This window comes from Pristiophorus japonicus, chromosome 4 (genome assembly GCF_044704955.1).
Source record: "Pristiophorus japonicus isolate sPriJap1 chromosome 4, sPriJap1.hap1, whole genome shotgun sequence".
In the NCBI taxonomy this organism is placed as follows: domain Eukaryota; kingdom Metazoa; phylum Chordata; class Chondrichthyes; family Pristiophoridae; genus Pristiophorus; species Pristiophorus japonicus.
The window spans coordinates 138,479,444-138,494,743 of record NC_091980.1 but is presented as its reverse complement, the minus strand read 5'-3'; the positions used below and the strand labels follow the sequence as shown (position 1 = coordinate 138,494,743).

The 15,300-nt window shown below is 48.4% G+C and overlaps 1 protein-coding gene across 1 annotated transcript in view; it reads left to right on the top strand.

The window, feature by feature from the left end:
* Positions 1-2,265: 2,265 nt before the first annotated feature.
* The window catches only part of LOC139262228 (programmed cell death protein 4-like), a 37,929-nt gene continuing 24,894 nt past the window's right edge, over positions 2,266-15,300 (top strand). Inside the window, exons 1-3 of the mRNA XM_070877372.1 lie at positions 2,266-3,252; positions 13,130-13,381; positions 14,756-14,853. Of these exons, the coding sequence (XP_070733473.1) occupies positions 3,225-3,252; positions 13,130-13,381; positions 14,756-14,853 (378 nt within the window). The 5' untranslated portion in view covers positions 2,266-3,224. The remainder of the gene's footprint in view (positions 3,253-13,129; positions 13,382-14,755; positions 14,854-15,300) is intronic.

The following is a 15,300-nucleotide window of genomic DNA, read 5'->3' as shown; positions in this document are numbered from 1 at the left end:
CTACTGGAAACATCCTCAAAAAATTCCAGAAGATTTGTCAAGCATGATTTCCCTTTCACAAATCCATGCTGACTTGGACCTATCATGTCACCTCTTTCCAAATGCACTGCTATGACATCCTTAATAATTGATTCCATCATTTTACCCACTACCGATGTCAGGCTGACCGGTCTATAATTCCCTGTTTTCTCTCTCCCTCCTTTTTTAAAAAGTGGGGTTACATTGGCTACCCTCCACTCCATAGGAACTGATCCAGAGTCAATGGAATGTTGGAAAATGACTGTCAACGCATCCACTATTTCCAAGGCCACCTCCTTAAGTACTCTGGGATGCAGTCCATCAGGCCCTGGGGATTTATCGGCCTTCAATCCCATCAATTTCCCCAACACAATTTCCCCAACACATATGGCCCCTCGAGCCTGCTCCGCCATTCAATAAGATCATGGCTGATCTGATCATGGACTCAGCTCCACTTCCCCGCCCGCTCCCCATAACCCCTTATCGTTTAAGAAACTGTCTATTTCAGTCTTAAATTTATTCAATGACCCAGCTTCCACAGCTCTCTGAGGCAGCGAATTCCACAGATTTACAATCCTCAGAGAAGAAATTTCTCCTCATCTCTGTTTTAAATGGGCGGCCCCTTATTCTAAGATCATGCCCTCTAGTTCTAATCTCCCCATCTGGTTCGGTGTCAAATTTTGTTTGATAACACTCCTGTGAAGCACCTTGGGACGTTTTACTATGTTAAAGGCGCTATATAAATGCAAGTTGTTTTTGAGGTGCTATATAAATGCAAAACTGAGCTGCTTGTCCCATTCAAAAAATACAGCTGCAAAACATTTAGAAGACAACGTCCCTTTAAACTTTCTTTTGGGGGGAGGGTACATTTTTAATGATGCAATCCAGATCTTCCCCTCCCTAACAACCTGTTTACACATGGGAAATATCATCATCATAGGCAGTCTCTTGGAATCGAGGAAGATTTGCTTCCACTCCCAAAGTGAGTTCACTGGTGGCTGAACAGTCCAATACGAGAGCCACAGACCCTGTCACCAGGTGGGACAGACATTCGTCGAGGGAAGGTGTGGGTGGGGGTGGTTTGCCGCGTGCTCCTTCCGCTGTTTGCGCCTGACCTCCTCACGCTCTTTGCTCTGAGACTAGAAGAACTCAACGCCCTCCCAGATGCACTTTCTCAACCTCGGGCAGTCTTCGGCCAGATCTCCCAGGTGTCAGTGGTGATGTCGCACTTTACCAGGGAGATTTTGAGGGTGTCCTTGTAACGCTTCCGCTGCCCACCTTTGGCTCATTTACCATGAAGGAGCTCCACACAAAGCATTTGCTTAGAGAGTCTCATATCTGGCATGCGAACTATGTGACCTGCCCAGCGAAGCTGATCGAGTGTGGTCAGTGCTTCAATATTGGGGATGTTAGCCTGGTCGAGGACACTGATGTTGGTGCGCCTGTCCTCCCAGGGGATTTGTAGGATCTTGCGGAGACATCGTTGGTGATATATCTCCAGCGATTTGAGGTGCCTTCTATACATTATCCATGCCTCAGATCCATACAGGAGGGCGGATATTACTACTGCCCTGTAGACCATGAGCTTGGTGGTAGATTTGAGGGCCTGGTCTTCAAACACTCTTTTGCTCAGACGGCCATAGGCCGCACTGGAGGCGATGTTGAATCTCCGCATCAATGTCTGCCTTTGTTAAGAGGCTCCCGAGATATGGGAAATGGTCCACATTGTCGAGGGCTGCGCCGTGAATTTGGTGAGTGGAGGGCAGTGCTGTGTGGCGGGGACAGGCTGGTGGAGGACCTTTGTCCTACGGTTAAGTGTAAGGTCCATGCTTTCATATGCCTCACTGAATACATTGACTATAGCCTGGAGCTCAGCCTCAGAATTTGCACAGACGCAGGCATCTTCCGCGTATTGCAGTTCAACGATAGAGGTTGGGGTGATCTTGGACCTGGTCTAGCCTAATTCATTGTCTCAAATTAATATTTTTAAAGAACTACAAAAATGATGAAACAAGACCATGTACCCTTGAGAATTAAAGAGGTCAGCAGGCCCATTTGTAAAGGGGGGAAGCTGTGCCACCAGTGTGACCTTGCTACATGTAACAATCTTCGTTTCAATTGAAGCAGTGGACTAATTCAATGGGTGGGCCCTCAAGGTGAATCATTACGGTCACCTTTAACGTTTCTTTAAAGACACAACTATTTAAAAAGGATATTGAAGCTCTGTAGAAAGTGCAACAAAGCTGTACAAGGACAGAACTGAGAGGGTATAACTATTAGAAAAGGGCGAACAGGCCGGGGCGCTCTGCTCCAGAAACTAGGAGACTGAGTGTTGACCTGATAGAGGTCTTTAAAATGATGACGTTCAATCGGGTAGATGTAGAGATATTTCCACTCCTGGGGAGACCAAAACTAGGGGCCATAAATATGAGAGTGACCAATAAATCCAATTAGGGAATTCAGGAGAACATTTTTTTTACTCAGAGAGTGGTGAGAATGTGGAACTTGTTACCACAAGGAGTAGTCGATGTGAATAACACAGATGCGTTTAAGGGGAAGTTCGATAAGCACAAGAGGGAGAAAGGAATATGTTGACAGAGTGAGATGGTGGGAGGAACCAAGGCGCGCATAGACCTGTCGGGTTGAATGGCCAGTAACATTCTGTGTAACTTTCCTCTCTCCAAAAAGTTTAAAAAATATACCGATGCACTAGTTTTTATTCATGCAGTAACTTATTGTTCGTAAAACTCGCTGCCCAACCCAGCAGGCACTCCCATTGCTTTGTCTGGGCTGTCAGTAAGTTTCATGTTAATTTCGCTGTTTTGCTCGCGCCTTTTGCTTGGTTTCTAGACGCAGTCCTTGCTTTTTATCTGTAAGCAAATATTTATGATTTGAAAATATTCAGCCCCGTTCCCCCCCCCCAGTGAGCCAATCGGGATCGGTGCTGGGATGGTCATGTGATTCGAAACGTGGAAAAGGAAAGTTTGCAACTGGGCAAAAAAAAGTTTGGGGAAAGTTTTTTATTTTGAAAGCTAGTGAGAGGGGGAGGAAAAAGTTGGGTCGGGACGACAGGGGAAGAGGAGCACTGCAAGTGGACGGTCATTTGAAATAAAGAAAACACCAGATTGATCGCGGTTTGTGTCGGCTGGTTTTCGTTTCGCAAGCCGGAGCCTGGAGAGAGGAATATAAAAAGACTGGAGGAGCCAATGGCGACTGAGGGGAAGCGGGCTTTGGGTAAGAAGGAATCCTGCAGAATTGAACACTTGGGAGGGGAGTGCATTGAAAGAATTAGAAGGAAGGGGGCGCCTAATGTTTACAGAGCGGAGGGGGCGCTGCCCATCAAGGTTTTCCAATTGGGTGAGAACTATGGACATATGCTTTGAAGTGGATCCCCCCCCCCCCCCCCCCCAGTTATTTGCAGCTAATGTAACAGGAATGCTTCTGTTGTTCATACAATAACAGCAGCACCTTCTCCTTCAATCTGTTGTGTTGAACTGACTTTACGAGTTGGCACGGGGTGGGGGGAGGGAGGAGCAGACTTTCAACAGTCGGGCAGGACGGTATGTTTCTTCACCACCTGAAATGACCGTGTTTCTCTTGTGTGAGGTGCTAAAGCTGGCGTTTAGAAAGTCTGTGCTGCTCAAGCATTCCGCCAACATGCGGGCTGTGATCACTTTAGCAAGTAATGCTGCGTCCAAAAAACTTGCAGGCTAAAATTAAACTCTGGAAGCAGAATGTGTTGATTCATTCAGATGCAAATGAGATCGAATTCTTGCAGAAAATAATATTTCGCGGTATCGTGGTTTCAGTCATGTGAGGCATGATATATGGTGAGTGCAGCAGTGCCTTGCAAGGAACAGGTGATCCAGGAGCCATGGGCTCATCGCTCTCCGCCGCTGGGGTTTCCCTGGTGTCAGAGCTGGCTATTTCAGGCAGCAGCATGTGTTCACGGAGCTGTCCGCACCTTGTCAGCGTGCAATTACCTGTGTCACCTGATGCTGAACATTGAGCTGTTGATAGGGTGAGATGATGCAAGAAAGAAAGACTTGGATTTATATAGCGCCTTTCACCACCACCGGACGTCTCAAAGCGCTTTAAAGCCAATGAAGTACGTTTGGAGTGTAGTCACTGTTGCAATGTGGGAAACACGGCAGTGAATTTATGCGGGGGAGGCTTGTATAGAGTATAAATGATGGCATAGACCTGTTGGGCCGAATGGTTTCTGTGCTATAAATACTATGTAATGAAGGTGTTTGAAGGAATTGTGAACATGAATTGGTGATTGACCAAGAACAAGCCTCAGTTTGATTTTTTTTTAATTAGTTGCTAATAGAGCATTTCACGGGCTGAGGTGATATTCGAAAGCCTTGTTCACTTTCAGTACATCACGATTTAAATCGTTCTACATCGGGAGTTTGTTTATTGGCAGTAGTTTGCAACGAAACCTTCTCCTTCGGTTCACCTCACAAACAACAAATGATTCATAGAAACCGTCCATTGCGTATAGTGGGCAAATCGCGTTGGCACTAACACGCTCTCCATAAACTTGAGCGCATCCAAAACTCTGCTGCCCGTACCCTAACGCACACCAAGTCCTGTTCACCCGGTAGACCCATGCCTCCATTTTAAAATTCTCATCCTTGTGTTCAAATCCTTACCCAGGCTCGTCCCTCCCCTCCCTATCTCTGTAACCTCCTCCAATTCTACAGCACTCCGAGATCTCTGCATTCCTCCACTTCTCACCTCTTGTGCAACTTCCTCCACTCTGCCATTGGCAGCCGTGCCTTCAGCTGCCTAGGCCTGAAGCTCTGGAATTCCTTCTCAAATCGCTCCACCTTTTGTTTAAAACCTGCCACACGGTCTTCTTTGGGTTGGTGCCAATTTTTGTCTGATTGCACTCCTGTGAAGCGCCTTGTGAAATGTTGTTACAACAACAACAACTTGTAATTATATAATGCCTTTAATGTAGTGAAACGTCGTAGGAGTAGTCTGTGACAAAAAATTTGTCACCGAGCCACAAAGGAAAAATTAGTGCAGGTGACCAAAAGCTTGGTCAAAGAGGTAGGTTTTAAGGAGCGCCTTGAAGGAGGAAAGAGAAGTGGAGAGGTTTAGGGAGGGAGTTCCTGAGTTTTGGGCCGAGGAAACAGAAGGCACGGCCACCAGTGGTTGAGCGATTATAATCAAGGATGCTCAAGAGGGTAGAATTAGAGGAGCACAGACATCTCAGAGGGTTGTGGGGCTGGAGGAGATTACAGAGATAGTGAGGGGCAATTCCTCTGAGGGATTTGAAAACCAGGATAAGAATTTTGAAATCGAGGCATTGCTTAACCAGGAGCCAATGTACGTCAATGAGCACAAGGGTGATGGGTGAGCGGGACTTGGTGCGAGTTAGGACACAGGCAGCCGAGTTTTGGATCACCTCTAGTTTACGTAGGGTAGAATGTGGGAGGCCAGCCAGGAGTGCATTGGAAGAGTCAAGTCTAGAGGTAACAAAGGCATGGATGAGGGCTTCAGCAGCGGATGAGCTGAGGTAAGAGTGGAAACGGACGATGTTACGGAGGTGGAAATAGGCGGTCTTAGTTATGCTGCGGATATGTAATCGAAAGCTAATTTCAGGGACTAATATGACACCAAAGTTGCGATCAGTTTGGTTCAGCCTCAGACAAAAGTTGGGGAGAGGGATGGAGTCAGTTGTTAGGGAATGGAGTTTGTGGCGGGGACCGAAAACAATGGCTTCGGTCTTCTATATATTAAATCAGAGAAAATTTCTGCTCATCCAGAACTGGATGTCAGACAAGCAGTGTGACAATTTAGAGACGGAGGAGGGGTCGAGAGAAGTGGTAGTGAGGTAGCATATATGTGGAAACTGATGCTGTTTTTTTCGGATGATGCCGCCAAGGGGCAACATGTAGATGAGAAATAGGAGGGGGTCAAGGATAGTTCCTTGGGGGACACCAGAGGTAACGATGCGGGGCTGAGAAGAGAAGCTGTTGCAGGTGATTCTCTGGCTGCGATTAGCTGGATTCAAATGGAAGCAGGCGAGTGCAGTCCCACCCAGCTGGACGATGGTGGAAAGGCGTTAGAGAAGGATAGATGGTCAACCGTGTCAAAGGCTGCACACAAGTCAAGAAGGACGAGGAGGGATAGTTTGCCTTTGTCACAGTCACTTGTGACTTTGATGAGAGCAGTTTTGGCACTGTGGCAGGTGCGGAAACCGGATTGGAGGGATTCAAACATGGAATTGCGGGAAAGATGGGTGCGGATTTGGGAGGTGACAACATGTTCAAGAAGTTTGGAGAGGAAAGGGAGGTTGGAGATGGGGCAGTACTTTTCAAGGATGGAGGGGTCGAGGGTTTTATTTTTGAGGAGAGGGGTGATGACGGCAGATTTGAGGGAGAGGGGGCATTACCTGAGGAGAGAGAACTGTTAACAATGTCAGCTAACATGGGAGTCAGAAAAGGAAGTTGGGTGGTCAGCAGTTTGGTAGGAATAGGGTCAAGGGAGCAGGAAGTGGGTCTCATGGACAGGATGAGCTCGGAATGGTTATGAGGGGAGATTGGAGAGAAACTGGGGGAAGATGTGAGGTCAGAGCTAGGGCAGGGAGGATCCTTAGAGGAAGTTTGGCCCAGTGGGCTAGGGGAAGGAAGGGAAGAGGCAGAGGCGGCCGAATTAGAGGCAAAGAAGTCCATGAGCTCCTCACACTTATTGTCGGAGGCGAGGGTGGAGACTGGGGAGAGGGGTTTAATGAACCTAAACAGCTGGTTCCAGTCCTCATTAAAGGGCCAAAAAAGTTTTCTTTCTCCATAGACACTGCATTTATATAGTGCCTTTCATGACCAAATCATTTCATAGCCAATAAAGTACTTTTGAAGTGTAGTCACTGTTGTAAAGTAGGAAATGCAGCAGCCAATTTGCCCACAGCAAGATCCCACCAATAGCAATGTGATAATGACCAGATAATCTACTTTAGTGATGCTGGTTGAGGGATGTATGTTGGTCAGCACCTCCCCTGCTTTTTGAATATTACCATTTCTTTTCCTACTTTACAGTAGTCACTTGTAAAACTCTTTGGGACGTGCTGAGGTTGTGAAAGGTGTGATATAAATACAAGTCTTTTTTCTTTTTCAGGAGGTGGGGGGGGGGGGGGGGGGCTGGGGCGGGGTGGAAGAGAGAGCCGGTCTCAACTATTCGCAAAGTCTTTGGACTTTTGGAACATCAAGGTCCATCCGCCACACTGGAAGCTGTCTGTCCTGTGCACACGGAGCAGTCTGATGGTTTCTGTGAAAAGAGAAAGTTTGATGAGATCATGGTGACTGGGGATAAGCTGAACATTATTATCCACCTCCTCCCCAAATACACAGGCCTCTTCTCCCAATTCTTGCAATGTTGTTGTTTTTGTATCTTCCCACTCTTCCCTTGGAGAATGGTGTGAAGTAATGGAGAGCTCTTGAGAGGAGCTGGTGCAGACTCAGTGGGCCAAATGGCGTCCTCCTGTGCTGTACTCTTCTATGATTATCAGGTCGATTAACAGTCTGACAGACCGTGACCTGAGGCTCCTTCCATGGCTGGAACCATCTCTATATTGGCTGATAGAGTGATGAGATCTATGTGGCAGGAGGGTTTTATGGGCTCCCACAACCCACACGAGGGCGAGGTAAGGCCGGTACCCACATCTACCCAACACAAGCATCCTGCTGGATGTCAACCCCAAATTCTGAGCTGGCTCTCCGGGACTGTCTGGAGCGGGCTTTGAACCCTGCACCTACTTAGAACAGTATGTTACAGAACCTACAAGGGAGCAAGCTATCTTAGATCTGGTCCTGTGTAATGAGACAGGAATAATAAATGATCTCCTAGTAAAAGATCCTCTTGGAATGAGTGATCACAGTATGGTTGAATTTGTAATACAGATTGAGGGTGAGGAAGTAGTGTCTCAAACGAGCGTACTGGGCTTAAACAAAGGGGACTACAGTGAGATGAGGGCAGAGTTAGCTAAAGTAGACTGGGAACACAGACTAAACGGTGGCACAATTGAGGAACAGTGGAGGACTTTTAAGGAGCTCTTTCATAGTGCTCAACAAAAATATATTCCAGTGAAAAAGAAAGGCGATAAGAGAAGGGATAACCAGCCGTGGATAACCAAGGGAATAAAGGAGTGTATCAAATTAAAAGGTGGCCAAGGTTAGTGGGAAACTAGAAGATTGGGAACATTTTAAACGACAGCAAAGAATGACTAAGAAAGCAATAAAGAAAGGAAAGATAGATTACGAAAGTAAACTTGCGCAAAACATAAAAACAGATAGTAAAAGCCTTTACCAATATATAAAGCAGAAAAGAGTGACTAAAGTAAATGTTGGTCCCTTAAAAGATGAGAAGGGGGATTTAATAATGGGAAATGTGGAAATGGCTGAGACCTTAAACAATTATTTTGCTTCGGTCTTCACAGTGGAAGACACAAAAACCATGCCAAAAATTGCTGGTCACGGGAATGTGGGAAGGGAGGACCTTGAGACAATCACTATCACTAGGGAGGTAGTGCTGGACAGGCTAATGAGACTCAAGGCAGACAAGTCCCCTGGTCCTGATGAAATGCATCCCAGGGTATTAAAAGAGATGGCGGAAGTTATAGCAGATGCATTCGTTATAATCTACCAAAATTCTCTGGACTCTGGGGAGGTACCATCGGATTGGAAAGCAGCTAATGTAACGCCTCTGTTTAAAAAAGGGGGCAGACAAAAGGCAGGTAACTATAGGCCGGTTAGTTTAACATCTGTAGGGAAAAATGCTTGAAGCTATCATTAAAGAAGAAATAGCGGGTCATCTAGATAGGAATAGTGCAATCAAGCGGAAGCAACATGGATTCATGAAGGGGAAATCATGTTTAACTAATTTACTGGAATTCTTTGAGGATATAACGATCATGGTGGATAGAGGTGTACCGATGGATGTGGTGTATTTAGATTTCCAAAAGGCATTCGATAAGGTGCCACACAAAAGGTTACTGCAGAAGATAAAGGAACGCAGAGTCAGAGGAAATGTATTAGCATGGATCGAGAATTGGCTGGCTAACAGAAAGCAGAGAGTCGGGATAAATGGGTCCTTTTCGGGTTGGAAATCGGTGATTAGTGGTGTGCCACAGGGATCAGTGCTGGGACCACAACTGTTTACAATATACATAGATGACCTGGAAGAGGGGATAGAGTGTAGTGTAACAAAATTTGCAGATGACACAAAGATTAGTGGGAAAGCGGGTTGTGTAGAGGACTCAGAGAGGCTGCAGAGAGATTTAGGTAGGTTAAGCGAATGGGCTAAGGTTTGGCAGATGGAATACAATGTCGGAAAATGTGAGGTCATCCATCTTGGAAAAAAAAACAGTAAAAGGGAATATTATTTGAATGGGGAGAAATTACAACATGCTGCGGTGCAGAGGGACCTGGGGTCCTTGTGCATGAATCCCAAAAAATTAGTTTGCAGGTGCAGCAGATAATCAGGAAGGCGAATGGAATGTTGGCCTTCATTGCGAGAGGGATGGAGTACAAAAGCAGGGAGGTCCTGCTGCAACTGTACAGGGTATTGGTGAGGCCGCACCTGGAGTACTGCGTGCAGTTTTGGTCACCTTACTTAAGGAAGGATATACTAGCCTTGGAGGGGGTATAGAGACGATTCACGAGGCTGATTCCGGAGATGAGGGGGTTACCTTATGATGATAGATTGAGTAGACTGGGTCTTTACTCGTTGGAGTTCAGAAGGATGAGTGGTTATCTTATAGAAACATTTAAAATAATGAAAGGGATAGACAAGATAGAGGCGGAGAGGTTGTTTCCACTGGTCGGGGAGACAAGAACTAGGGGGCACAGCCTCAAAATACGGGGGAGCTAATTTAAAACCGAGTTGAGAAGGAATTTCTTCTCCCAGAGGGTTGTGAATCTGTGGAATTCTCTGCCCAAGGAAGCAGTTTGAGGCTAGCTCATTGAATGTATTCAAATCACAGATAGATAGATTTTTAACCAATAAGGGAATTAAGGGTCATGGGGAGCGGGCGGGTAAGTGGAGCTGAGTCCACGGCCAGATCAGCCATGATCTTGTTGAATGGCGAAGCAGGCTCGAGGGGCTAGATGGCCTACTCCTGTTTCTAATTCTTATGTTGTACTGACCCAGAGGTGGCAATGCTGCACTTGAGGCACAGGCTGGCACCATGTGTGCGGTAGGTAGATTGTGCAGCAGATAACAGGTGCTCCATGAAAGGAACAGTCAGCTAAAAGGGATCTCCTCCGATGTGTTGAATCCTGGTGCTTGTTAAAGTGTGTCTGGAGGTTGGACCTCTGTCCAATTGAACCCACTCCCCCAGGCTGTGACATTACCCTTGTATTTGGATAGCGCTTTATCATAACTAAACATTCTCAAACACTTTGCACAAATTACATTTTGCTTTGAAGTGCAGTGACTTTTTTGTTCGAAGAACTTGGCTAATCAGCCAGGGTCAAGCACTGTGACAAACGCACCGATCCCTTTCGTGTGGATGTGGAAGAAGAGGGTTGGCTGTTGGGAGGGGAGGGGAGGGGAGGGGCTGGGAATGTACAGCTGCCCAACCTGGAATGTAATCTAGAATGCCTGGGCTGCAATGTATATTTTACATCTTCTAAAGTTGGTGACCGTCCTTTCAGTCACTACACCCGGCCCTCTCAGATGCTCTCCCTTAATTCTTTCTCGCTTTCGGCTTTCGAAGGGCTCCTCAAACTCCTTCTCAAGCCGTGTTTCAATCCCTCTTTACCCTGCCTGTAAAGCACATGGAAACACTTGTCCTTATGTGAGGAGCGATAACAAAGTGTACGTTGAACATGTTTTTTTTAACTTATCACATTCCAGAAACTTGAGCACATAATCCAGGCTGACATTCCAGTGCAGTACTGAGGGAGTGCTGCCCTGTTGCATGTGACGTTAAACTGAGGCCTCATCTTCCCTCTCAGGTGGGCATAAAAGATCGCTCAGCACTATTCGAAGAGCAGTGGAGTTATCCCTGGTGTCCTGGTCAATATTTATCCCTCAACTAACATCACTGAGAACTAGAATATCTAGTCATTACCTCATTGCTGTTTGTATAAAAGTACTTCATTGGCTGTACGTCATTGTGCTTCGTCGAATAGTGTGATGAGATCTTTCACGGCCACCTGAGAGGGCAGAAGGGGCCTCAGTCTTATCTGAAAGATGGCACCTCTGACTGTGCAGCACTCCCTCAGTACTGCACTGTCGGAGGTGCTCAAGCCCCTGGAATAGGACTTTAATGCACAACCTTCTGACTCAGAGGCCGGAGTGCTCCCAACTGAGCCAAAGCTGACACTTAACGTGACACTTAGTACACAGCCAAATGATCAGCTACTGAGGATATGGGCATTCTGCCCGTCACACTGACCTGAGGTTAGAGATACTTAAAGAGACAGTTCTGACATACTTCAATATCAATCACATTAATGCCTCCACCCACCTCACCTCGGCCATAGCTTAAAAGTGTGGCGTCCTTTTGGTTTTCTGTCATCCTCTCCTGAAGGTATCGAGCCTGGCTGACGATGTGGTAACACAGGCACCAGTAACATTGGCATCAGAATCGTTCCCCAATGACTATTCTTCGAGTGTGGGCTTGGACAATGAATGTAAGCAGAGCCTTTGATTGGAGCAAGGGTGGTGGGGGCGGGTGTTGGGGTTAGAGTGGATACTGAGGGAAGTGGGACTAATTGGATAGCCAACTCCGGAACGAAGGGCCGAATGGCATCCCACTCTGCTGTATGATTTTATGATCGCAGCTGAGCCCGATCCATTCTTCCCTCAACATTCCCCCCACACACACACAGGTCCCTACAACAGTCACTGGGTAAGGATCAGAAGTAGGTATACCGGCTAATTTGTAATTGAGAATAGGTCAGTCTTAGACCCCACTGTTGGAAGATCAGCAAACACGGCACATACTGCAGGGGGGAGGAGTCAAGGGAGGAGAGAATGGGACAAGCTTCCACCGTTGCCTGCCGGTCGGGAATATGAATCTGTTGTCTCAGAACCTTGAGCGTTCCTTGAGCCGTGACTTAACCAGCCCTTCTCCCGACCACTCTGAGTCACGCGACCAGCTCCGTTGGGTGGATCACATTGTTCACATGCCCGATGCAGGACTCCCAAAGCAAGCGCTCTACTCGGAACTCCTACTCTGCAAGCGAGCTCCAGGTGGGCAGAGGAAACGTTTCAAGGACACCCTCAAAGTCTCCTTGATAAAGTGCAACATCCCCACCGACACCTGGGAATCCCTGGCCCAAGACTACCCTAAGTGGAGGAAGAGCATCTGGGAAAGCGTTGAGCACCTCGAGTATTGTCGCCGAGAGCATGCAGAAAACAACGCAGACAGCAGAAGGAGCGTGCGGCAAAACAGTCCCACCCTCCCTTTTGTTCAACCACTGTCTGTCCCACCTGTGACAGAGACTGTAATTCCCGTATTGGATTGTTCAGTCAGCCGAGAACTCACTTTTAAAGTGGAAGCAAGTCTTCCTCGATTTCGAGGGACTGCCTATGATGATGAGCATTCTCGCCAGAAATTTGTGTGCTCAAGTTCTTGTTCCGAGACTTGAGCACAAAAAGCTAGGCTCAGTGTAGTGATGAAGGAATGCTGCACTGTCAGATGAGACGTTAAACTGAGTGTTCCCTCTCGAGTGGACATAAAAGATCCTATGACACTATTCGAAGAAGAGCTGGGAAGTTCTCCCCGGTGTCCTGGCCAATATTTATCCCTCAACCAACATCAGTAAAACAGATTATCTGATCATTATCACATTGCTCTTTGTGGGCCCTTGCTGTGCACAAATTAGCTGCCGCATTTCCTACATTACAACAGTGACTACACTTCGAAAGTACTTCATTGGCTGTAAAGCGCGTTGGGATGTCGTGAGATTGTGAAAGCTGCTATATAAATGGCAGTTCTTTTTAAAACGCTCCTTAAAACCTGTCTCTTTGACCGAGCAGTTGTTTGTCTCCTTCCTTGGCTCGATGTCAATCTTTGTTTGATAACATTCCTGTGAAGTGCCTTGGGATGTTTTGCGACATTCGAGGTGTGATATGTTGCTGTGTTTTTCAGGGGCCGACGCCTGCACTCTGACCGAAGCCACCGGCAAAGCTACGCAGGATGGAGCCTTGGCCACCCGGGAGGAGGAGCTGCACGAAGCCCAACTTAGTGCCAAGGCCAAACGGAAGCTGAGGAAGAATTCGTCGCGCGACTCCGGGTCTGGCCGTGAGTCCTTCTCCGAAAATGCTGAGGCGGTTGGCACTAAAGGCAAAATGGGAGACAAGAAATCCCGGTCCGGAAAAGGCCGGGGGCTTCCGAAGAAAGGTAATTGGGGACTGGGGGTGGGAAGGATAGTGGGAATGGGGAGGGGGGGGGGAAGGAGAGCGGGGTGGGGGGGAAGGATAGCGGGGTGGGGGGTGTGGGGGAAGGATAGCGGGGTGGGGGGGTGGGGGAAGGAGAGTGGGGTGGGGGGGAAGGATAGCAGGGTGGGGAGGAAGGATAGCAGGGGGGGTGGGGGAAGGATAGCGGGGTGGGGGGTGTGGGGGAAGGATAGCGGGGTGGGGGGGAAGTGGGGTGAGGGGAAGGATAGCGGGGTGGGGGAAGGAGATCGGGGTGGGGGGGGAAGTGGGGTGGAGGGGAAGGATAGCGGGGTGGGGGGGGAAGTGGGGTGGAGGGGAAGGATAGCGGGGTGGGGGGGAAGTGGGATGGGGGGAAGGATAGCGGGGTGGGGGTACTTGGGTGGGGGGGGGAGGCTAGCAGAGTGGGTGGGGGACTGGGGGTGGGAAGGATAATGGGATGGGGAGGAGTGGGGGAAGAATAGTGGAGTGAGGGGGTGAAGGCTAGCGGGGAGCGTAAAGGATAACGGGAGGGGAGCGGGGGGGAGGATAGTGAGGGGTCGGGAAGGATGGGCGGGGGGGGGGAGCGTGGGTGGAGAATGGCGGAGGGGGGCAGGAAGGATAGCCTGGCAGGGATGGGGGGTTGTAGGAAGGAGGGCAGGGCGGTGGTGTGTGGGAAGGATGGTGGGGGGGGAGGGTTGAAGCTCGAGGGTGAATTTCAAGTGTTCCTTCGTGTTTCTATTTCCTGATACCAGGCAGCATCCTAGTTGTATCCTCTCTACAGCCTCAACATTCTCCCTATAATGTGGAGGCCAATCCTGCGCTCACTACCCCAACTGAGGTCTTTCTATAGGCCCATCATTACACTTGGACGTGTTTTAGCAAGTATTCTGCCCGGCCCCTGAGGAGATGGTTGAGGTGATGGTCGTGTTTTAAGGGGTCCCTTAAAGGTTCGCTCCTGTGTTCCAGCTGCCTGTGTTGTGACGGTCCAATGCCCAGGGAGGAGCAGTACAAATGGAAATTTGGTTCAACAGTTGTTGAATCAGGCCAAGGAGTTGTTCCTGTGGGATTTGTAGTAGCTTCAGTACTGGTGGTGAGAATGTGGAACTCACTGCCACAGGGAGTGGTTGAAGTGAATAGTATAGATGCATTTAAGGGGAGGCTGAACAAGCATATGAGGGAGAAGGGAATGGAGGATTATGCTGATAGATTTAGATGAGGAAAGGCGGGAGGAAGCTCGAGTGAAGCATAAACGCCAGCGGGGTCAGGTTAGGCCGAGTGACCTGTTTCTGTGCTGTATATCCACGGTTTCACTTCAGTAAGTGCGAGGCTCGATCTGATGGCGGCGTTCCCTGTATTGCAGGAGGTGCTGGCGGCAAAGGTGTATGGGGCGCTGCAGCCCAAGTGTATGATGTGGAGCAGCCAGACATCCGCGATCCCAACTATGACGACGACAAACAGGTATTCTGGCTCGGTCCCAAATTTAGACAGTCACTGGTGACCTGTTCGAGGTTTTTAAATGTCAAAACGATAGGGATGATGCGGAGAAACTGTTTCCTCTGGTGGAGGAGTCCAGAATGTTGGGTTTATGTCGGATGTTGTCTTATATCTCTATTGCCCTTGGTGGGGGGGGGGGGGGGAGATAGTAGGGGCTATTGCAATACAGGCAACTCTCGATTATCCACACACGGATGCAACGGGAAACCATTGTAACGGCATTTAAAATTCCAGCTGCAGCCGTTGTCTCTCGCAGCCGCCGCTGACGTCATCAGAGTCCTTTCGAACCGGGAAAGCATCGGGCCGGTGTGTTTGGAGTCCCTTCGGCCCAGGAAAACATCGGGCCGGTGCGTTTGGAGTCCTTTCGAACCGGGAAAGCATCGGGCCGGTGTGTTTGGAGTCCCTTCGGCC